This window comes from Copidosoma floridanum, unplaced genomic scaffold (assembly GCF_036245765.1).
Source record: "Copidosoma floridanum isolate Cflo_tuat_1 unplaced genomic scaffold, Cflo_Japanese_pri ptg000027l, whole genome shotgun sequence".
Classification (NCBI taxonomy): Eukaryota; Metazoa; Arthropoda; class Insecta; order Hymenoptera; family Encyrtidae; genus Copidosoma; species Copidosoma floridanum.
Window position 1 is genome coordinate 5,893,542 of NW_028321904.1, and position 24,690 is coordinate 5,918,231.

The 24,690-nt window shown below is 33.5% G+C and overlaps 1 protein-coding gene across 1 annotated transcript in view; it reads left to right on the plus strand.

Annotated features, from left to right (window-relative positions):
- The window catches only part of mmd (disintegrin and metalloproteinase domain-containing protein mind-meld), a 2,100,572-nt gene that overhangs the window by 692,843 nt on the left and 1,383,039 nt on the right, over positions 1 to 24,690 (plus strand). The window contains exon 10 of the mRNA XM_089595760.1: positions 20,663 to 20,835. Within this exon, the coding sequence (XP_089451886.1) occupies positions 20,663 to 20,835 (173 nt within the window). The remainder of the gene's footprint in view (positions 1 to 20,662; positions 20,836 to 24,690) is intronic.

The window sequence follows — 24,690 nt, forward strand, 5'->3', positions numbered from 1 at the left end:
ACACAATTACACATAGTTGACAAGGATGGAGAATGAGTTAGTTTTCGTGAAGAAGTTCTAACGATGAGAGCGTACATAACACCTTCACAATAATAGGCGTTATTTGCAGTCATTTGAGGTGTATAAGCAGCTTGACATGCATTCAAACGCTTAGTTAACAACGAGCATCTAAACCGTCAATACTTCAACGGAAATGGATAAAAAAAGTCAGATTCTTTGCTTTTTATTTTCAACTGATATGTGTAAGAGTGAGACTACTCAAGCTTATACACGACGGTTAGATGGCGTGTCAAACAACTAAGAGTGGTTGGAGACGAGCAGCGGTTGAAGAAGGCAGTCATCACTGCGCGAGCTGATAGCAAGCACGCTGATATGCAATAAACGTACTCACAGCTTTAGCTTATTATTAAAATCAATTGTAACACAATATATATTATTAAGTGTGTGAATTAATTATTATTGCTGAAAGTGTACTTGTAGTTGATTACAGGTGAGATTGGTTTTTTGTATCCACCCATTACTCCATAATTACCTGTAATACCTTGTACATTGTGTAAATATAATTTCAGTTATTACTAGCATCAATTTACAGTACTTATTTGTGTACTGTAAGTTGACTGACACCTAAATTTATAAGACAAAGACCTTTGTCTTATAAATCAACTACAATCAGACAAAATGGGGGACAGAACACGCGCCAAGTTCTGTTTTGTCTCTGAAGCTCAATCCTCTAAAACTACGGTTGTGGAGATGAAAACAATTAAACAATTAAACTAGAGGGAGAGGAGACAATAAATGATTTTCCAGATCAAGTTTCTACAAAAGAATTTCATAAAAAACTGTTCGAAAGTACAATAGTAAAGAATATAGCAAAATCGTTAACATTAGGAGGACAATTACGAAAAGTGATAATCTTATGAGGCAAGGGACTTAGAGAGCAATATTTGGACGAAGAGGTTAATGTATGTTTTAGAGAGATTGAGTGAAATGAGTGTCCTGCGTTCAGTAATCCTAATACCCTCTAAAATCAAAACATTGGAATTGCTTTGCATGTAAACATAACTAAACGAGCAAAAGACATGGTTCTAGAAAATTTCAACAGAAGAAATTAGAACACGTGTAAGTTTACGGAATCATTTGAAAGTGAGTGTAATCGTTTAGAAATTAATCAGGAGAAGTTCTCTGAACTACTGAAATTGTTTTTATGTGATTCCACGGTAGATTGGTTTCAAAGCTTTTTGAAAATAAACAAAATACATAAGCCCTGGAAATTTGGAAAAAACTCATTTTTAGACACATTTGACTCAGTGGGTTGGTCAGAGGTTAAATATGCATATAATTTTCGTTACACAAATGTTTAATTTTTAGAATAGTGCTAAAAAAAAAGGTCTGCTTTTAGATACAGATTCAAAAATTTTAGAAAAAACACAAAAAAATCTAATTGTTTTGGGATTACCAGGAAAAATAAAAGCTTGATTAAAAAAAAAAGATATACTTAATATTGATAATTTTATGTTAATTTGAGGCAAAAAGAAAATCCTTTTAAATTAGAAAGTGAAATAAAAACAAAAATTAAACAAGAAAAAAAAATATAAAAAAAAGCATGCCCTTTTTGTGCTCAGAAAGGTTTTCCGAAACGTTTCTATTCAGATGTTTTGAGGTTAAAAATTTCAGAAACAGAGAAAAAAAATAGTAAAATAAAAACAATAAATAATACAAATTAGGGAAAGTGTGTAGCATCTTCTTAAGAGTCCAAAAAAAAATAAAAACTCCATTTATTAAATTAAAAATAGTTGTTGAGGATTCTCCAGTCAGCGCAATTTATGATTCAGGAGCAAACATCTAAACATCAAAGGTGTAAATGAAAATAATGAAAACTCAATTGATGAACTACTAGAAAGATATCAAATTTTGTTTACAAATCATAAATTTAATGTAGGTAAAGTAAAAGGCTATGAAGCAACTATTTAGATTACTGAAAATAGATATATTGCGCATAAACCGTACAAATCTTCCATAATGGTTTGTAATGAGATAAATTCTCAGACAGATTCTTTACTAGATGCAGATTTAATTGAAAGTTCAACCAGTCCCTTTGCATCTCCGGTAACTCTGGTTATTAAGAAATATGAAGGGAGGAAATCACGGCTGTGTGTAGATTATAGTGCATTGAATAAAATAGTTGTACTAGAAAGTCACCCTTTCTTAATTATCGACGATATAATAATTCGGGTTCGTAATTGCAAACATTTTACAAAATTAGACATAAAATCAGCTGCTTTTGTTACTCAAAGTGGTCATTTTTAATGGAAATGCTTACCTTTTCGTTAAAAATCGTCACCAGCAATTTTCCAAAGAATATTGAATGCTTTTTTAGTGAAAAATGGATTTACTCTTAACAATAAATTATGTAGACAATTTTATAATTTTTACAAAAAATTACAAAGATTATTTACAACATATTGAAAAGGTGCTTATTGCCATTGAACAAGCTGGTTTTAAATTGAAACAAAAGAAATGTACGTTAGCAAAAAAACACTCCTGGGCATGCAATGTATGATGAGGGTAAGTGGATCTCAGGGTACAATATTAGCGCGTCAAAAGAAAACCATCGTATTGTACGCTAAAGGGTCGTTACATGTGCTTGGCACATACTAATTCCACGTTATTGTGTTGGTGTACGACCCACTTAGTTTGCTACAGTAGTACACCATTAAATTAAAATAAATCTTGCAGGCGATCTGGCGTAGTGGCATCGGATGGCATGAATACCTTCAAGACAAGGAGCATGAGGCATGTCATGAGAGGCTGAACATTGAAAAGGAGTTAAACTCTCTGCAAATACCAAGGTGTAAAGCCCCTTAGAGAGAGAAGATTAAAGACGCCAGATGCATGTGTGTTGTGACGCTAGATCGCGTGCCTTAGTGGCATGTACTAATCTTCGATGCGAGAAGACGGAAGGGTATGTATATGTTATGTTATTTATGGCAAAGTCCTCCATCACGCCGAATAAGCCAAACTACCCGCCAAGGTTGGAGTTGAAGGGCGCAGTGCGTCTTGTAAACACCATGAGTGCTGAGATAAAAATCTCCAACTTACGTGTATACCTTTGGTCCAACCCAAATACTATGCTACACTAGATTCACGGAAATGCGTTGGTTAGGTAGGCCTTCATAGCTCATCGGTTGGGTGAGATCTCCGAGAAGACCACAGAAGTAACGTAGCGGTGGGTACCTACTAAAGAAAATCCAGCAGACGTGGCTACGTGAGGAAAGCTGTTAAGTGAGGGTGGGGAACGGCGATGAAAATGGCCACTTTTCTTTGAACCTATGCGATCGGTTTATGACGAGTCTACTTTCAACGCATGTAAGCTATAGCCCACAAGCACAAGCGCTAATCACGGAGCAAGCAAAAAAAGGTACTGGCCTTTTTTCCATCGTGCCTATGCGTTTTTGGGAGAGAGGTTATACCGTGATAATAGCAGTCAGTATAGGGACGTACACACTTTAAGTCTATTACACACTATAGCTGACTATAGTATGGTATCCCTTTTCTCCCAAAAACGTGTAGGCACGATGAAAACAAAGCCGATGCCGTCATGCGTTTGCTCCGTAGTTAGCGCTTATGCTTGTAGGCTATAGTCTACATGCATTAATAGCACACACGTCATGAGCCAGTCACATGGGTTAAAAAAAGTGGGCATTTCCATCACTGCTATGTATTTGCTCCATGATTTTTTCCTCTGTGTATGTGAGGAAAGCTGTTAAATGAGGGCAAGGAAAGGCGATGGTTACGAGGGCCCAACTTTCTGGTACTACCCGAGGCTAAATGGCCAACAGTGTAGAAGTTAATGCCTTAAATAGAAAGGTAAGAGAAGGCACGAAGCGGTGGCCAGAGAGAGTGACTTTAGTAGTAGGTAGCTCAAATTATGTGCCCTTTGTGGCACACGGTTTCCATTGGGAAGGTCGTTTACTGGTGGCGCCAAGAGTGTGTAGGGCATACATGTTGAAAACAATAAAAACCAGTGGGCCTAGCTCAAAACAGGTGACAGAAATTTGTGTGACAAGTTAAGATGGAAGATCAGGAGTAAGCGCGGCATTTAAGTGAAGAGTGTACCTTACGAGCAGCACAAGAGTATAGTTTTGCGCAAGAACGTTAGGTGTAACTCCACTTGCCTTTACGCACAAATTTGTGACCATGAGATCCCACTTTATGGTAGACTGAGTAACGTGGATCGAACTTTCTAGGAAGATAAATATTGAAGTCATCCTTTTACCTTTAGGTGAAAGATGCTCAGCTCCGAAGGATACGGATTGGTGGGTGAAGGAGGTGAAAAATACAATGGTCACGGTCAATCGCTGACCAGAGCGAAAACAACAAGCGTTTTGCGTTATGCGTAAGCTACATCACAGAAATATATGTACACCTGTATGTAAACCAGACGTCAGCATTCGGTGTGGGCAGTACGTCTAACTGTAATGCGTAGGGAAAGTAGCAAGGTACGAGAGAGGCAGTGATAAAAAAGAGTGTTGAACGCTCATAGACATATACAGCCTTGTTAAAACAATTAAGTGCTACAGGTGAGTGCTAGCATTTGTCTATTTTGTCAAATGTTTGAGAGCCTTTTTGAAAAGCTAATAATTCGCGTATACGTAAAAATTGTTCAGTTATAGATAATACTGTTACTATTTGTTTCAGCTATAGATACTTTACCAATTAGAATTGGTGCCTAGATAGAACATAGATCTGTAGATAATTCAGAAAAGGCCCTACAAAACACTTCTATTTTTTATAGAACTTAAACAAATTTTTTAAGTAAATACAGATTCTAATAGATTAGAGCCAAAAAAGACATTTAAAATAGTAGATACGTCTAATAATATAAAATTCGTTGTACCTATCTCAAAAAAGGACAATACTGTTAAGATCTGTGGTGACTATAGTATCACGACTTATATATTGCTGGAAGTACCAAATTATCCATTTCTCAATATTGATAAACTTTGTGCTAATTCAGCAAAGTGTAAAGTTTTTGGACAAATGGACTCTATCACGGCATTTTTACAGCTACAGTATGATAAAAAAATCACTGAATTGCTTAAAATAAGTAAGCATAGAGGCTTTTATAAATGATATCATTTTATGTATGTCATGGCGTTCACTTCAATAATTTAAAACAGCATTTTTTAACAGATGCTTTTAGGCATTCCAAATACCAAAGACTTCATTGAATATATTAGGTTTGCTGCAGAAAAATTGAGCAAAAACTAATAAAATTTTACAAGTGATTAATAGAAAGTCATACAAATAATAGTTAAAAGCCAAATATTCACTCATTATTAAAAATTGTTTAGAATTGCATGACACCATGTTACCATTTGTTTCAGCTACAGATATCTCACTTATTGAAACAGGTGCCTTGATAGGATATACATACGCAGATGGAGCGGAAAAGGACAAAGGTTTTGCAGAAGTTCATTGTTAGTAGCTGGATATATAAATAGAGATTGGGCGAATGGTGAGCGAGTATGAGAATTGTCAGTTGCAACGCAAAGAAGCCAAAAATGTATGTGTAGGAAATTCAATTATCAATTTTGCCAAGAAATTTTTAAATTATTGCTTTCTTATTATGATTAATGTTTTAAACAAGTAGTATGGAATATCCATCGTTGCCAGTATGCAAACTGAAATGGCTATTAAATGTTGCGCAGAAATCTTTCGGAGATTCAGCGTACTAAAAATCTTAATGACTTATAATGTTAGAACACTTTATTCTAAGTTGTTCAAAAAATATTTCAAGTTTAATACTATAACGCACAAAAAAATTGTGCCTTGCAAGCCTCGAACCAAAGATTAGCCAGAACGTTTAGTTCAAATGGTCAAGCGAAGCCTTGCAAATATTCCTGAAGATAGTATTTTGAAATGAGATTGTGAAACGATATTGGTGCAATACTGCACTATGCTACCTGCAAAGACTGATTTGGCACCAGCAGACTTGATATTTAGTTGGGAAATCAGAACACTATTAGACATTATTTAACCAAGTGACAGCGCTCACACTGAAAACGAGAGTAAAGACAAAAAGTTTATAAAATTATTGTTGAGGGAGAGTAACTATGCACGCAATTATGCAAGTAACATAAAATGTGTTTAGGTGAGGGTGTTTAACAAATAAAAAGATTGTAACATTGAGCGTAGTTAAATGACATATAAACTTAGAAGTGTCATTGTGATTTATTTAAAAAAAACACAAGTTTTTCGGAAGGAGGTTTATCTTGACTATCATATTCCTTAGGTTTAACAAATGGCATTGGGTGACAATTAGCTTAGCAATTTCAAGAATAACTAATCAGATGCATCGTCATACATGCTTGCAAGCCTTCTATTTGTGCATAAACATGGAGCCAAAGTGTAAAGAACTTACCAGGTTAAATGGGCACCAGTCCGTATGAAGCTGTAGCTAACAAAAATGTGTTGCAGCGTTCTGAGTAAACTCACAGGTCACCTGCGTATTTGAGAAGTTTTTTGCTTGAAGGTAAAGTAGAAAAACTTCTGAAAGTGAAGAAAGTGTTAGATACAAGTCCGAATGTGTGTGTGATCGTGGCGTACATGTATGAGTGTGCGTGGCTGCGAGAGAAATATTGCTTTGGCCACGGGTAAGATGCCTTTTTAATATGTCATAAAAATTAACATGATAGTTATTACTACGTCGATTGAAGGTTTCTGCTGTCAAAAATGTTACTTTAAAACTTTTTCCCTTTAACATAATATTTGAAATGAACAATAACTTAGTGAAAGTCTTTATCACATCAAAAATGTTATGACAAGAGATTTTTGGTCAAAAATTGTTTCTTAGAGCAATAGAAACAAAAAAATAAGCATAATACTAAATAAAAAATTAGTATACTCTTATTAATTGGTTCATGAATAGATTAAGCCGACTATTGATTTGGACCAAATCTTTTTTTCGTACTCCTTGACAAATTTTGAAGGAAAATAACGGTTTCTTTGATTACTGTAAAACATGAGAAAATCCTTTAGACTATGGACTAAAATTTAAGGTACAAAATCGGAAAGTTTAAATTAAAAAAAAAAATAACTTTTTCACATATTTCCTTTCATGGCGGGATCAGCAGGATAAAATATAAAACTTATTTCTACTACACATTTTCTTTAGGTCCCAAATTTGAAATTATTCATTTTGGAAATTTTCAGTTCTATAGTATTACACATATTTTTATTTTATATACATATAACTGAAAGACTATTTTTTAAAGTTAGAACAGTTAAGAGTTGGTGTGCGGAGTACTGTTGGGGTTAAACCTATACTAGTATATATGAATTTACTACATAACTGCTTTTAGTTAATAACATTTTCTATTTAATGAAAAAAATTACTTTAAGTTTTTTAAGTTATTATTTGTTTTTTAAACGATTGACTCATACAGACAACCGTTGATACACAAGATGTGAATGCAGTTATAGTTATGAAATAGGATGAAATTGCGTAAAAAAGTGTATGTTCCCGTTATGATTGTGAACAACAACGTCAACTCTTTTATTATATGCTGGGCTGACGCAGAACATTTAAAATCTGTATTTTTATGCAATTGTATTTTAGAAGAAGGAAGTAATACTTTATAAGATACAGCTACATGTTGGTATGCAACTTTTTATACGTTTAGCTTACGCTTTTTGTAATTATCATTCTACAAGCTCTGCAAAAAAAAAAAGTTTCTCGTTCTTAACTACAAAATCCAAACTGCGTGCGGTTTCTATCAAGTTTAATGGAAGAGAAAAATCAATGGGAGATCTTTCGAAAGCTGCATGAAAATTTAGTTAGGCTTTATACCAAAATAAGTCGCAATCTGCTTTTTCATACATAGTTTATAATTGAGATTTTTATGTATTCTACTGCTAAATTAAAATCGAAAGCATTTTTATCTACGTTACCTTCAATAGCTGCATTATTAGCCAAGCATACAAAAAGTGTGTAACATTAAATACAGGCTTGGTAACAATACGTATTCAATCCTTTAGAACGGGCTGGTCAAAGAACACGTTTTAAGTTTGTTTTTATGTGAACAGAAAAAAAAGCTGTACCATGTAAGCTTTCCCAGTTGGTGAATACTTTTACAACTTTGTACACTCTTACTCTTTGATACAAAAATTTTTTTTCTTATTTCCCCTTTCATAATGCTTTACATTCAACAAATTGTTACTTATTGTGCAAGGCCAACGAATTTATAACTTTTTTTGGCTTTCTATATTTGCTAAAAAAGCTGCAATACAAAATCTTGAACTTTTTAAAAGCTGGCCTCTCATACAGCCGTTTATATAGCCATTTATGTAAAAATTAAGTGCTGGAAGCTTTGATAAGACGTTGGTTGTACACTACTGAAGATGCTGATAAGCAAGCTCATACTGTTCTCGTACAGTATGTATCTGTGAAGAAATTTCCTAAAGGAAAGAGTGATTTGTTAGCTTATTTTAGATAGAATCGTTTGAACGATCTAAAGTATAGAGGTGGGTATATGTTAACATATTTAGATATAAATGTATACGCTTCAATCAGAAACAAGTGCAGGCATTGCGCCGTGCCACTGGCAACATAGTTATGCCTATATGTACACATGACTACCGAGAAAAAGAGACAAAGTCACTTGATAAGAAGACCTTAGTTGATCTAGCAGCTTTATCCTAGAAACGTTTTTAAACTTATTTGTTTTACTATTCTATGTTCTTGGAACATTATTGATTTAGTGTATCTTATAGAGTTCGGCAAAATTTGATTAATAAATGTATGGCCAAAAGGATTTTGTCATGTTTTACAGTGATGAAGAAATTGATCATTTTCCTTCAAAATTTTTCTAAAAATACGAAGAAAAATTTTCTTTTACTTTAAAAGTCAGCTTTATTTATTAAAGAATTAATTTATGCGAGAATACCAATTTGTAATTTAGTTTTTTGCTTATATTTACGCTTTTATTGCTCTTAGAAACAATTTGTAACCAGAAATCTCTTAGTCTTCAAATTTTTTATGCACTAAAAACTTTCGCAAATTTATTTTTCATTTTTTATTTTACGTCAACGGCTGAAAACTTAACATTTTTTATACCCGAAAAGTTTTGATCATTGTAAGAATAACTATCATGTTAGTTGTAACACAACCCTATGTAAACAAAGGTAATAAGTTGTACAATATAGAGCTTTCTCTAATCATGCATAATGATTTGTAAGTTTTTTGTTAATTAATTTTTTTAAAAGAGGCTTTAAAAAATTATTACTAACTAAAAAGTCAACTTATCGACATTATACTTTGGTAAGAAGTTTGTTGTGTTTAATCATGAGTACGACACAATAAATAAAACTGGTGAGCTCTAAGTATTCTTACTGTTAAGCTTTATTGCTTTACTTTAGTGGAAAATACACTTAAAAAAAAGGAGCAACCGTATGCTGGAATGCTTAGAAGGTTTTTGCCCCGTAGACAGCAGATCATTTCTTTCAGTGCCACGCACACTCATATATATACTGTGACGTGGAGAATCAAAGGTGTGTATAAGCACGTCACAGAGCCCTTATCATCGCGAATAAACGGCGAGAGTCTCAAAGATAGCTCTCTCTCTCTCTCGTGCATGTGGCTTACTGAGTATAACACGCGGAATTCTGATACAAGGCCCGGAGGCCGTAATAATACAAACAATCTAAGAGCTCGGCTTGACTCTCCCCCCCATGGTCCTACAAAGGCACCTTAGTAATGTGTATATGAGAAGTATCATGAACGTAGGCTGTAGGTCCATGAGCGATAGCTGTCAGTGTATCGGGAGGTAGCTTGGTAGCGGTGGTCGACCGGTGAGGCCGTGTCGAGTAGTGTGTGTGGCAGACCGTAGAGAGTACGTTGCGCCTGCGCAGTGAGACAAGGATCGACACTTGGGCTCGCTGCGAGGCTAGTACTGATGCTGCACGACCTGGCAACGTTAGACTCTCGCCTGCCGAGCCACTAAGTAGCCGCAACACTGCAAGCTAGTGCCAACACACAACCTCGTACACTCGACAACGTTAACCAGGTCGCCCAAGCTCTCCGCTGCCCGTGACGCACGCAGCATCGCCGGGAACAAGACGATTAGTCCGGCCAAAATATTGTACTGGTAGGTGACGCCAAGTTATCTTAGTGCTGTGCAAGCAGTGAGTGAAAGTAGTTCTCCCGTAACTACCTATCCCTAACTATAAAAATAGAGTCAACCCGAAGCACCCCTACGGAAGGATATCGCATAGACAGCTATTAGAGTGTAGCAACAAACGAATTAGTAAGCCACATCATAGGGAGCGTCTTTGTGGTGTGCCACTAGAATTTTGTTTCAGTAATTACGTAGATTTTAATAAACACTCAGTTCACAACTATATGCAAAGTGTTATTTTAATTGGTAGTGCGCAGTGCTGATTGTAGTGGCAGTAGACTAGTGCCGTTACATAGGTCATAAAAAGCTAGTCCACAATACTTGCTATATTGCACTACGTGCTGCTGCAATCAGCGCTGTACACTGCCAGCTGAATCCTGGTCCCTTTCCCTAGTAGAATGTAAGTACAATATTGTACTTAGTGTTACTATAAATAACGAAAAAGATTAAGGTAAAAATACACACACACGCTAGTCGTAATTCCTGGCTAGCGTGTCATAATACATACGACAGGATTACACACACATTTGCGCTCGTACCAAACACTTCCTCCTTTTTAAAAAAATCTACGAATTACCCTCGTGCATAAGCTTTCTTAAGCACGCGGTTGACCTGTGAGTATACTCAGAACGTTTGCAACATATTTTCGTTAGCTACACCTTTATAAGAACTGATGTTAATTTTACCTGGCAAATTCTTTACAAGAGTTACACTTTGGCTATGTATTCATGCACAAGTGGAGAGCTTCCAAGCATATAATATATGACGATGCGTCTGATTAATTATTCTTGAAATTGCTCAGCTTATTATCTTGCAGTGATATTTGTTCAAGCGGAGGAATATAATAGTCAAGATAAACCTCTGTTCTAACAACTTATGCTTTTTTAAATTAATCACAACGACACTTTAAAGCTTATACATCATTTATCTACACTTAATGGTGCAACCTTCTTATTTGTTGAACAACTTAACGTAAGCACATTTGACGTTGCTTGCATAATTGTATGCATTCTTACTCTCCCTCAAAAAATATTAAAAAATCTTCTTGTCTTTACTCTTAGTTTCGGTGTAAGCGCTCTTACTTGGTTAAGTAATGTCTAACAGTGTTCTGATATTGCAACTTAATATCAAGTCTACTGGTGCCAAATCAGTCTTTGCATGTGGCATGGTGCAGTATTACACTAATATCTTTTCTGAATCTTATTTCAAGTTACTATCTTCAGGAATCTTTGGAAGGCTTTCTTTGACCATTAAAACCAAGCGTTCTGCTTGATTATTGGTTGCAGGCTTACAAGACACAATTGTTTTGAGCATCATGCCATTAAACTTTAAGAATTTTTTTAATTACTCAGAAACAAATATATTAACATTAAAAGTTACTATGATTTCTAGTAAGCCAAATCTCCTAAGAATTTCTGTTCATTATGCAATCGCCATTTAAGATTACACATAAGGAACGATAGATACTTCTCACTTCTTATCAGAAGCATTTACTATGATTCGAAAGTAATAATTTGAAAATTTTCCGGCAAAATCAATAAGGCTCTCCCATACATGCATTTCTGCATTGTTAGTTTCGTTAAGTTGCAACTGACAACCCCCACACGCGTTTAATATTCGCTCAATCTCTACACATATAGTGACCCAATATACGTGGCTACCAATAATGACCCTTTACAAGACTTCTTATTTTGACAATACCAAAACTTTCCAAATGCTACTCGCCTGAAATTTTTTTTTTAAACAATTTTCTCATTACTATTTGATGTTTTCACGTTAGCATACCTTTACAAATACAAATTTCACTTGGATAAACTTATAACATTTTTTTCACTTATAAATTTCTACTTATTCTTAACTTGACCATCACAATAGTCTAAACCGTTTATTGGTTTCACATATCATATCACTTCTAGTTACACGCAAAGAATGTAAAATTTCAGCATAAATAGCATCAAACACATCTGCTTAACTTTCGTCTTTAAGTATAGACATTGGTGATATGGACAAACAATCAGCATCACCATTACGCTTAGAATGCCTATATTCAAAATTAAATCTAAAACTACGAAGAAAAATTGCATAAATCTGCTGTCTAAGGGCATTGAAAATAGGCAGAGCTTTATTTTGAGCAAAAATTTAAGTTATTGTTTTGTAGTTTGTTACTCTTATGCAATGATTACTATACAAATATTGAATAAAACTTTTTAAAGGCATCCATAATAGAATACGCCTCTTATTTAATATAACTGTACTTGAGCTGAGTCTTTCTTTTTTATGTCTTAGGCATATACTGGATTGCCTTTCCCAAACAATCTGCGTACCTATGTCCTATCAAGGCACCTATTTTAATAAGTGAGATATCTGTAGCTGAAACAAATGGTAACATGGTGTCATGCAATTCTAAACAATTTTTAATAATGAGTGAATATTTGGCTTTTAACTATTATTTGTATGACTTTCTATTAATCACTTGTAAAATTTTATTAGTTTTTGCTCAATTTTTCTGCAGCAAACCTAATATATTCAATGAAGTCTTTGGTATTTGAAATGCCTAAAAGCATCTGTTAAAAAATGCTTTTTTAAATTATTGAAGTGAACGCCATGACACACATAAAATGATATTATTTATAAAAGCCTCTATGCTTACTTATTTTAAGCAATTCAGTGCTTTTTTTATCTTTCTGTAGCTGTAAAAATGCCGTGATAGAGTCCATTTGTCCAAAAACTTTACACTTTGCTGAATTAGCACAAAGTTTATCAATATTGAGGGATGGATAATCTGGTACTTCCAGCAATAGATAAGTCGTGACAGTATAGTCTCCACAATCCTTAACAGTATTATCCTTTTTTAAGATGGTCACAATGAGTGATATATTATTAGACGTATCTACTATTTTGAATATCTTATTTTGCTCTAATCTATTAAGATCCGTATAAAAGGCATCCTTAAAAGTGAGCTTCTTTATTTCTTATGAACGGCTTTGGATATTTTTGCTATAAATACCAAGAACAAATTGATTTTACTGTGCTTCATTCTTGTAGCTCCCGAGATTGCAATACATACTTAGCTTTAAAAGTGCATTGGCGAACGTCTACACAGACTATCCCAGCTGCTGCTGCCTGCCATTCACGGTAAAAGGCTGTTTTACTTCCAAAGTGTCTGGGTCGTACTGCTACTTCTGCTTGACCTTTAACTTATCATAAGATCTTGTGTTCGTTAATTTTTATTTGCTATTACTACTTACACTGAGGACAATGTTACCGAAGCAAGAGGTCAATAATTTGACTTTGAAGTTTACTATAACGTTCTAAGGTTTTACTACAAAAAAGCAATAGTTATTTTGCAATTCCACAGATAGTTATTTATTGTTTGACCTTATATCTATATTTTGTTACAGTTATGTTCAAACTAACATAATGCAGTTTTTCTCACGCTTCTTAAAAATTTTTCGGTATAAAAAACTTGTCTCCGTTCTTCACTGCCTTTAATGTGTTACTAACTATACAAAATAAATTTTCCGATGTATCTATTTTATAGGTAATTTGATGACAAAGAGATTATAAATTAAGTCATTCTTCTGAGAGCAATAAAAGCAGAGGTATAAGCAAACATATACACAAAAATTGGCACTTTTTTTATAAATTACCAAAATTTATTAATGGAGCTGACTTTCAATAAGATTGAAAATATACATTTTGTATTCTTTAGAAAGTTCCGTAGGAGAATTTTTAATTTTTTTCTACGGGAAAATAAAAGGTTGAATTGTAGTTTTTTGTATTCAGACAGTGGACTAAATATATTTAACTGTAGGCATCACTGTTTTTAAAATACAAACGTTTAAAATTTCATGATACTTTTTTCTCACTGACTCAAGGTAAAAAGTGGTTTTTGAATATTTTTCTCGTAATCAACGTGATCAAAATTATAATCTCTCAAGTTTTCATATTTTTTAGTGCAATACAAGCCAGCTATTATGTTTATTGGACTATTATCTTGCACTTGCTTGGCTCCAGCCTAGTCGATTTCTTGGTATCCAAAAAATCTGACGTAAACTTCCCAAAGAGGTGGATCTGATGAGATCTTAATCTAATTTAGAATGAAAAACTTAAAACTATGGCATTTAGCAACGTTTGTATTTGTTACAATTGCTTTGTAAAATATTGTCAGATAAGCGGTTCTGCAAAAAAAAAAGAAAACAAAATTGAAACCGTCATACTAGAGGCAAAAAAGTATGTCCTTATTTATAGTAGAGTATATGTAGCATTAAAATAAGTGTTTATATATTAAAGTTCAGTTATCTATCCCATTGAACGATCACAAATTGTAATATTTTCATTTTTAACAAGTAAAATAATTATTTTTATCGAATCTGTGACTTTGTCTATTAATACTAAATTATACATTGCTGCACATGCGCCGTCTATGTAGTCTTATCCAGGCTCATTTCCAGTGTCCAGTCCAACACACCTGGTATAGATATATTTCATTTTTCTATGTTTTTGCTAGCTGAAAAACAGGTTTTAAGAACGTATATTTTTGTTATGCGTATTTTCAACGCCATTAATTGCTTTTGCAATGCTTATTGTTATAATAAATGACCTTATTTACGAAATGTTGTGGTAAATAAATTATTAATACAAGCCATGAAGAAATAATTATATTATCATAATGGTTATAAATTTTTTGTTTACAAAATTTGTGCATTGACTTACAAACAAATCTCAGATAAGTACAACAACTGTCTTCTGATTGGTCTTGAATTTAAAAAACTTATTTAAGATTTTGGCAGTTATGGTTTTGAAGTTATTGTATATAATCTTATAGGTTATTCAACATAGTAGCTACAAATATATTTCTCGACTGGACCTTTATTCAATTTTGGAAAAGCGTTACTTCAAAAGACAGATAAGAAATTTAATAGCGTTTATATAGTTTTTACACCAATTGACCTAAATCTTAAGTTTATACATATTTTAAACTTCATTTTTCAGTATTTCTGTTATCTTTTTCGATAAATAGAAACAAGAATTTGATGTAAAGTTTGAGTTAAACACAAAAACACCACCGAAGACTATAACACTAGAATCAGTAGAATATGATACGGTTCGTTTTATTTTCTATAAAGAGGAACTTTGTGAATAGCTCCTATGTCTTACTGACGCTTTTTACAAAGCCTTTAAGATTGATTGAATAAATAATAAGATCATACTAAGCTTTCTGGTGATAAGTTTTCTGCATCTAATCATAACGTAAGCTTCTCTGAAATCTGAAGTATAGCTTTTTTGATTTTTGTTAGTAAAAACTTTTTAAACAAAGTCATGCATGATATTAATGCTACATAGAGTTATATAAGATTACCGCATGATAAATGTTATAGATCAGATATGGGAATTAACAATTCACCTTAAAGATGATTATCGTTTCAACAATTCTCAGTTTTAATACCCTAAAAAAAGTCCTTTGTTATTTTTATTTCACTATCTAAGGCCAATGAGAACGTACAGTTGTTGTTACGTATACCAAATTATTTTTGAGGTTACCAATAATCCCTTTTAAACTGTAACTGACAAAGTGCCTTATAAGTTTGGTAAATTGAGGAGCAATGACAACATAGTCGATGTTAAAATCTTTAGTTCACTGGTCAATCAAAGCAATAAACTAGTCAACTGAAGATTAATACCTTCTGTAATAATCACATGGCTCTCTTATGGTCATAATAAATAATAAATTCATCGTAATGCTTCATTGATAAGTTTTTTTACTATCATAATTAACTTTGCAGAAGTAATTGTTACAGTAAAAATACTCGTAACAGTAGTATACGTTCTCGACATCTGTTTGTCTGCTAGCAGAAATACAGAAAATAAGTAAACCTATACCAGGTGTAATGTACTAGACAATTGATATAATCCTGGACCAGTAACTAAACTTTATAGATGGCACATGTGCAACAATGTTTAATATTGTATTAAGAAACGAAATTGCACATTCAAAAAATATAAGTATTGTACGGACTCTAAATAGAATTATGACAGCTTTCAATTATTCTATGAAACAGACAAGTGTATTTCCAACGATTGACATCAATTTTAATACAACGGACACACAGTACGATGGGTAGAGAAGACTTCTTTTCTTCCTCTAGCACAACGGCATTTATTTATTTGTTTATTTATTTTTTTTTTTGGTACAACTGACTAATCTAACAGTTTTTGACAAAGCAGTTGCAAACATTGCTTACAATTTAACAGTTCTTAGCTTTGGCTTAAAACGAAACAGCGAGTTGCTTGTGGTGTTTGCAGAACTTTACTGGGCACAAATAGAAGAAGCAGTTAATTGTTACAGCTATCAGTGACAAACGTGGTATTAATGTGGGAGACAATATGAACTACAGGACCACTACTGACGTGGCAAAATCTTTTCCCAGCCACCTCTCTAAATTCAAAGCTCTAGTTTAAGGAGCTTGAATCAGCTTTTAATATATGTTGCAATTGTGCTGACAACAGTAAGTATGACTTAGGAGTCAGTATCCAAGACGCAAATGCCATGATAGAGGTTGCCGATATTTTTCTTGAGCCAAAAGAAATAGGAGCATTTTACATACGTAATTTATTCACGACTCTCTGATCCTGCAGATCGTTGAATCAATAAATTTTTCAAGGAAATTAAGCTAGGTGGCCGGAAGCCCATTCAGCTGCTGCGTCACATGCAGTCATGGGCTGGATCCTTTTTTCTAGAAAACCTGCTACGTGCCAAGTGGCTTGACCTCTTTCTACCTGGCACGAGCAGTCTGTTTAAGGTGCTGAAGTCGTCCGACCTCGAAATGTAAGCAGTCTTAGTAGATGAGTAGCACGCATCTAACCCTATCGTCACCACCGTCAGGTGACGACCAGTGCTCTTGTATGCCTTTGAACAGGCAACCATCGATTTACTGTCTAAGAAACTGAAATAATATTACCTGTTTTTTGCGCAGTTACTTTCTCTTTTTATGCAAGATTTTTAGGTCAGTGAAGAATGATAAATAGGACGTTCATGCTAACGATTGGTTAACAGCTGCTACAGCCGCTCGACCACTCCTAAAGTTGAGAATGGTTGGTGTTATTACCACCGTCTTTTGGCTTTGAAAGCCTAGAAGTAAAGGCTGCCTACTTAAAACCGCCTCAATGGCTCCGACAACAAGACCAACACTGGGCTCCTCGTCTGGCTCCACTGTCTCACTCCTGCTAAAGTCTGCTGTCTCGAAGAACTTGCAGAGATGATTTCCCCCACTGTCAGTGGTCAGCTCTTTACCAATTCCCACATGACATTTATTATGTGGAGCTAAGCCTGCGCCTATGTCAGGCTTTCAAGTGGGCCCACACAGTGTTGGATGTCGACATGGCTATCCTGGAAGAAAATTTGCTGTCTATCTTTCATCTTCTTGTTAACCGGTAAAGGTGATAACTGTTGATGGTTTAACTTTCCTCTTTTCCAAAAGCATTGTAGCCATAGCCTCAGTAAATAGCATCTCAGTTGTCAACGTTACCAAAGCACCTGAAGAGGATAGACACCTAGGTTATCGTACTCCATTGACAATCACTTCAGACCAGGGCACCCAGATTGAGGTAGCCCTATGTGCAAAGCTCACCAATCTTATGAGTGTCTTCTGGATCTGCAAAGTATTCTTTTAATGTCATTAAATGGTAGAGCAGACATACCACACGATTAAATTAGCCCTGATGTGTTACTCCAAGAAACCGTATGCCCAACCCACATTTCTTTGTTTTACTCAGCCGTTACACGGATTTTAGAGGACCTTCAATACTCTCCAGCTTATTTTCTCTATGAAATAGTGCTTAATTACCTGGAGACTTTTTTTATTCAGAAAGCCTAACCGATATTCTTAGCAAAGAACCTATGCCAAGTCTCCCAAAGAATCAAATCCATGCTAATTTTTAGACATATCCCAGATGAAATGACTTTCTTTTACAAAGAATAACAAATTTAGACGCACGTTTTAAGAAGGGCCAATTCTATCATAAATCCTCCTAACCACCATATTTATGTCCATATTGTATTGTACGACGTCTTAGTGACCGGATTTTTGTCATAGACGTCAATGGCCAGCATACTAAAAATTCTACCGATACACTAAAGCCTGTACACCTCAATATTACTGAATTAACGAATCTATTGAGACAAGCAGCTTCAAAAAATTAAGTGGCTGTACCAACCCTGCTGGTGGACTCTCAAAGTTTACCAGGAATTTTCAAGCTGCGAATAAATCTTTTCAAGGCTTCGAAGCAACACCCACTCTTGAATAAGAAGCGAGTTATTTTTTGCTCCATCCATCTGCCTCAAACAGCTTTTAAGGGTTAGTGATTGTAACTCCTCAGACCATCTTATCTGGCTCCCAACAGCATCTTCCAAAGCACAGTCTTGTCTCACGCAAATTTGTTACAACTGTGAGGCGATACAGCGCCAGGGCCGTATTAAGGCATACGCCGAGTGTGCACTGGTGTATAGGCGGTATGCTGTATGTTTGTGTGTGAAATTCCTATTTGCTAGTTGGTTTCAAATAAAAATGGAACAAAGACACATATCTTGCAAAATCTCTACCCTTAAAAAGGGTGGCAGCCAGTAGTTATCGTAGAGTGGACAAATTGTTAATCCAGCCCTGTACAGTGCCACCACCTTACGTCTGAGCACCAGGCTCTCGCATCTGTCTCCACTGCTCGTGAGCTCAGCCATCTAGTGTGGGACACAGCTGACCAGTCTATCTCTAGCTCTCGTACTAGCATCAGGTACCTTGTCATACTTATAAGAGCCTCTTCATTGACTAAGTTGTCTCCATTTAAGCAAATGATCTAGTGATTAAGTAAATTACTTGATCTGTACTTCTGTCGTCTTCCTGCGTGATCTGTACTTCGCACTTACCAAGCTCCATATGATTAGATTTCCTGGGCTTTAAAAAGCTGGCTGGTAGCTTTTTAAAGATCTATTGTATAACATAAGACATAACTTTGAACATAAAAATGTTTGGCAGATCAGACGTCAGTTCACTGCTTGAACATTTTTTTTTTTTTACATGTCACGTAATGGAATGTAGGACCACAACGCCAAGTCAATAATTAAAAAAAATCATATTCTAAGTCAGAACAAATAAAGCCTTTAAGTGGTAAGCTAGTTCCTGATGAACTTAAAAAAGTTTACGTTTTATAGACAAAATCTTACACGTTTAGCTTTTTTTCTAGATGTTCAGACGTAGTTGACTAAAACATTAAGAAAAAAATATGTTAAATATAAATAAGTAACTATATGTAATTTAACGCTTGATTACTTAAAGTGCTCAGACATCTTTACTTAGCCCGTGAGCGTACTATATAACGCAAGTAAGCCTTTACTTTAGGTTGTATTTATTTGCGTTCTTATGTCCTTTAGAAGAGGCTTACGTTAAAGACTGAGAACAACAAAAATATCGTTAAAACAAACTGAACATTAGTAAAATCATAATTGTTTGTTTGAAAATTATGGTGTTATGAAACAAAAATTACATTATTTTTTTTTAAAATCACAAGAACTTTTTTTAAACACTTATTAACTCTTTTTTTAATAATATTTTAGGATACTCTACAAGAGTTTACTGTTATGTAAATGTCAAATTAATATTTATCGACAAGTTCTTTTTACTAGAAAACTAGGATTTACTAACTTAAGCATAACGAGCCACTTATTACTTTCCTAACACACACTATTATTCTGAATAAGATCTATTAACTTATAATAATTTAAATTTGCCTCATCATCTGACAAATAATTACTGGAATCTGTGTTGATAGCTAATTTTAACTGGATAGTTCAATTTTATGAAAAATTTTTGAATGGCAAACGTAAACACTCGATATCTATGTTCAGAATTCACTTTTATGAAGGTCTTAAATGTGTTAATGCAAGAGTATTTGCTGTATCAAGTTTAAATAAAAAAAGGTACTGGTAAGTAATCACTATTTTATATAAGTTAAACTGTGCATACAATATATATAAACCTTATTGTAGATATGTATCGTATAATCAAACGATGGCGGGCTCCTTATATTATTTAGCAGTACATAATACAACCTTAAGGGAGCATAATTAAAAACAATTAAAATATCGTAAAAAATAAAATGTGGCTTCAGTATCAAGATCGATTAGGCACAAAGTTTAAAAAAAGGAGTATCTAACTAAATGTTTTCAGTAAATAAAAAAAATATTTAACGAAATGTTTAAAATAATGTCATAACTACTGGTATTTATTTTGATGGTGCCGTATTACACTTGTTTATTACGGTATATATTTTATGTATAAAAAAACATTTTTTTCGCCTTGACTCCATTGCTGAAAATACGTACAAATAACTTACAATTTACTTTAATGTAAAAAACTGAAAGTTCTTAATTTGCTAATACTTGTTGTTTGAGAAATAATATTATTGATTTATGAAGTCTTTTTCATTTACAGTACTTTCGCACATTAAATACTCGAGTATCTGTTGTATACATTGAAACATGGCAAGGTGCAAATCAAATAATAATAGATAAAAATACAGATATAAGTATGGCCTTACATAACTTTAACGATTACACTACAAGGAAGATGTTTCAAATAACGTATGACACAGCTCAACTATTGACGTAAGTAACAGCGTTAACTAAAATGCTTATATTATCTACATTACATACTTTTCTTGGAAAAATAGTGTCTTTTACAGTATCCACTTTTTACTAAGTTTTAAAGCTTATTTGGTATACAAAAATTTTATAAATAAATCGAATTTTATCGATGGGTAAGTAATAATGCGAGTAATTAAATTTATCGACATTTCCTATCCATTACGAGATTGTCAAGGCAACTCGATTTTGTCAGTTAAAACTACAATTTGTAGAAAAATTGTCATTCGTAACAATTGAAAAAAAGTGCTGCCTTGACCAGGATTAAATTCAGGAAAAAGTTCCATGTTGAAATCCTGGTCAAGGTGGCATTTTTTTTCAATTGCTCCGTATAACAATTTTTCAACAAATTGTTGTTTTAACTAAAAAAAATCAAGTTATCTTGACAATCTCGTAATAAATGGGAGATATAGATATATTTAATTACTTGCTTTAAAGCTTATTTTTAACGAAAACACAACTTTAAATTGCACTGTGAATTTTCTTGTGTACAGATGAAAACTTTAGATATAAGAATGTTTCTTACTTTTTATGTCCTAATTTCAAAAATCCTTATTTAATTCATTTTTAACGAAAAAAGCTGAAAATTTAGATATACCATTAAATTAAAGCAATTAAATTGAATAAGTAAGTGCCTTTCATCATTTAACACAAATAAAATAAAATTAGCAATCAGTTCAAGGCAAATTAGAAAATCAGTCATACATTACTTTCTTTGTTAGGTATTCCTAGTTTTGCAACGCTTGATTGGCTGCTGTCCCAATCTTATAAAGAAAAAAATATGCTTAAATTTTTATCACATAATGCGTTTAGGTATAAGATTTTTTCCTTCCCCCTTTAAATAAATACACACATGGCACGAACAATAATATAATTAGTTTTGACCTTAATATTTGCAAGTATTTAAGTCTTACAAGGACATTATTTAGTCAAAGTTACAAAATTTGTACATCCATTCGTGGTGAAAATTATGTGCTCACGCATTGGCACATGGTGAGGTACTAACGATTGAGCCACGAAGTCGACGTACAAAAGGCAAAGGACCAGATCAATCAAAACATATTTTACAGGATACACGCAACCTTAAAGAAGAATAATAACGAGTGACTAAATTTTTGTGGTAATGGTAAATGTAAACGATTGAGCAAGTGTGTGTCCTCTTTTTTGCTGATGTTGAGTTTATCGCATTTTATATGTACCATTATCAAAATAAGCTTTTTTGGGATTTAATAACTAAATTTTTAAAAATCAACCGATTTGTACAAAATTTGGTATAAGGGTGATTTTGACGCCGTTGATTACGAACCAAAGGACAGACTTCTAAAAGTGAAAATGGTGGACTCTATATTACAAAAATTGAATAACTCAGTCCATTATATTTGATCGGTCACATTGAATTTTACAAAATGCCATGTGGATTTTCAAAGCTCATGTGTTTCAGAATATTCTTAGCACTTGCACGATTTTTTTTAAACATTTCAATTTGTTCCCACTGGGCCAACTCTCGAAGTGCAAATTGTAAAGCTTTAAAAAATCGAGCAAGGGCTTCAAATGTTTGTTTTGAGAAGCTCTTTTAAACATTAAATGGTATTACAAGAATTTTTCAAATGGTACCTTGAAAATATTTAGAAATATGCGATAATTCTTAATAATAAAACATAAAATTGTTTTAGAATGACATATGGCTTTTACATAATCATGTGATTTTCAAAATGGCTGTGCAAATTGTCAGTACTAAGTTCTCGTATCTTAAGAGGAATCGTGCGAAAGAATGAATGAAAAATTGTAATAAGTATTACAAGCCATATTATTTATTTGAGAATTGAACATTTAAAGCTCTAATTTTACGTAAGTTTTTTTATAAATAATTTTTTGTTTAACTAATGTATAATAAATTAAGTGAATTAGATTGTCGATATCGAAACTTTAAATAAATCATATTAATATTGTACAATAGGTATAAGGCTTACAACATCAGAATATTTTTTAACAACTAATAATTTTTCTGGGTTCATGGAAAATACGTGACCTTTATAGTTATTCGTGACAGGTGCAGCACTAAAAAAATGACATGAAAGGTGATTTTGCTTTTTTTTGTGGAGATTTTTACTATAATACATTATTTTCATGTAAGGAAACTTTTTTTGTCCCCATGTATGCAGAGCTACAGGTGTCAAGATGGCTTCATTCGGCTTATCCTGAAGACTTGCTCTTGTGGCTTTCCTTTTGAATGTAGCACCTAAGCCATCACAAACAAACCTTCCATGATCAGTGGTATGACAGTGCCACTCAGCCAAAATAGAAGAATCTTTATAATGATTAACTAAATTAGACATTTGAAAGCGGTTTTTGAAGTGTTGTTTAGCTCCATCAGAAACGTATATCAATTTTGTCACATTTGAACACATGTTTTTAATTTCTGGTATGATTTCTTGTTGCATTACGTATACAGCAGCTGTATCATCGCTCATACTGTCGGATAGGAGGACAAAACTACTATGCTTAATATCTGGTCCAGACTTGTGATAACAAGTGACTGAGAAAATTGTACATTGATTATTATTGTAGTGGAAGGCTTGTACTGCGTCTTGTACTACAAAATCAAAATTTTCAGAAAAGTCCAGTTGAACGAGTACTTTATTTTAACTTGGATTTTTCGTACGATTAGACAAGTATGTTTGCTAACTTTTCGAAATAAAATGATGGGGTATGAATTCTTCTAATTTATTAATAAATACTTCTACGAAGTCATCAACAGGGAGAAATTCCTTCTTCAATGTGCAGATATCTATCTGCAGATTTTCACATACTAAAAATTATTTCTTCCATACCCTGCGATTCGAAAATGTTAGATACGTAATCTTTCAATATTTTAAATTTCGGACATAATTGACACTCATTCAAAAAGCAATCAGGCTGTGGATTTTTGCACTATGTAAATTTCAAGCAGTCGTTGTAGTTTTGTATTTTATTTTGTAAATTTTTTGTCATGTTTTGTGAATTGGAAGCATCAAGCATATTTTTGAAATTCTCATGTACTGGACATACACATACACTGTGTGTCTCTTTATTATCAGCAAGTATACACCCCTTCAGCAAATTTGCTCAAATTCAGTAAGTCTGAGTTCAGCAAACTTGCTCAAACTTACTGGATTTTTTGTATTCAATTTTATAAAATCTTTATATAAAATACATACATCTGAGAGAAGTAAACGTTTCAATATTTTATGTGTTTTCCCGTCCTTTCTTACAATAACAGCATCCTTTTTGTTCGCCATAATGGCATTGCTAAGATACCTTTCGTTTTTTTTTCATTATTGCTTTTTCAGCCATCCTTCTTGAAGTTTCAAATTCTTTAGCTACTTCTCGTGTTGACCAACAAGCAGGAGCTATTGAAAGTATTGCTACGCAAAGGGGATTGTTAGGTGGCAAACTTTTAAATCGTTCCTTAAGTTCATTTAATAATTATTCTTCTTGTCTTCTCGAGAAAAGCATGATTTTTTTGCTGGAGAACAATCAACATTACTTTCAGACATATAACTGTTTTCTAAAGAGTTATCTTCATTCTGAGAAACTGCACTGTCTGACAGAAGTTTACTATTTTAGTAACAAAGTTTTAGACAATCCATACAAATTGTTTAAGGTTTTGAGTGATGTGGAAAAAATTCCAACATACTCTTGGTCATATTTTTCCAATTTCTCCCTTTGCGACAACTAATTCCAAACGGATTAGCACATATATCTGAATGTAGGCTGTTCGCAACATTTTCTTAAGGAGTAGACATAATATGCCTTTTGATTAAAACCCATTGGACATTG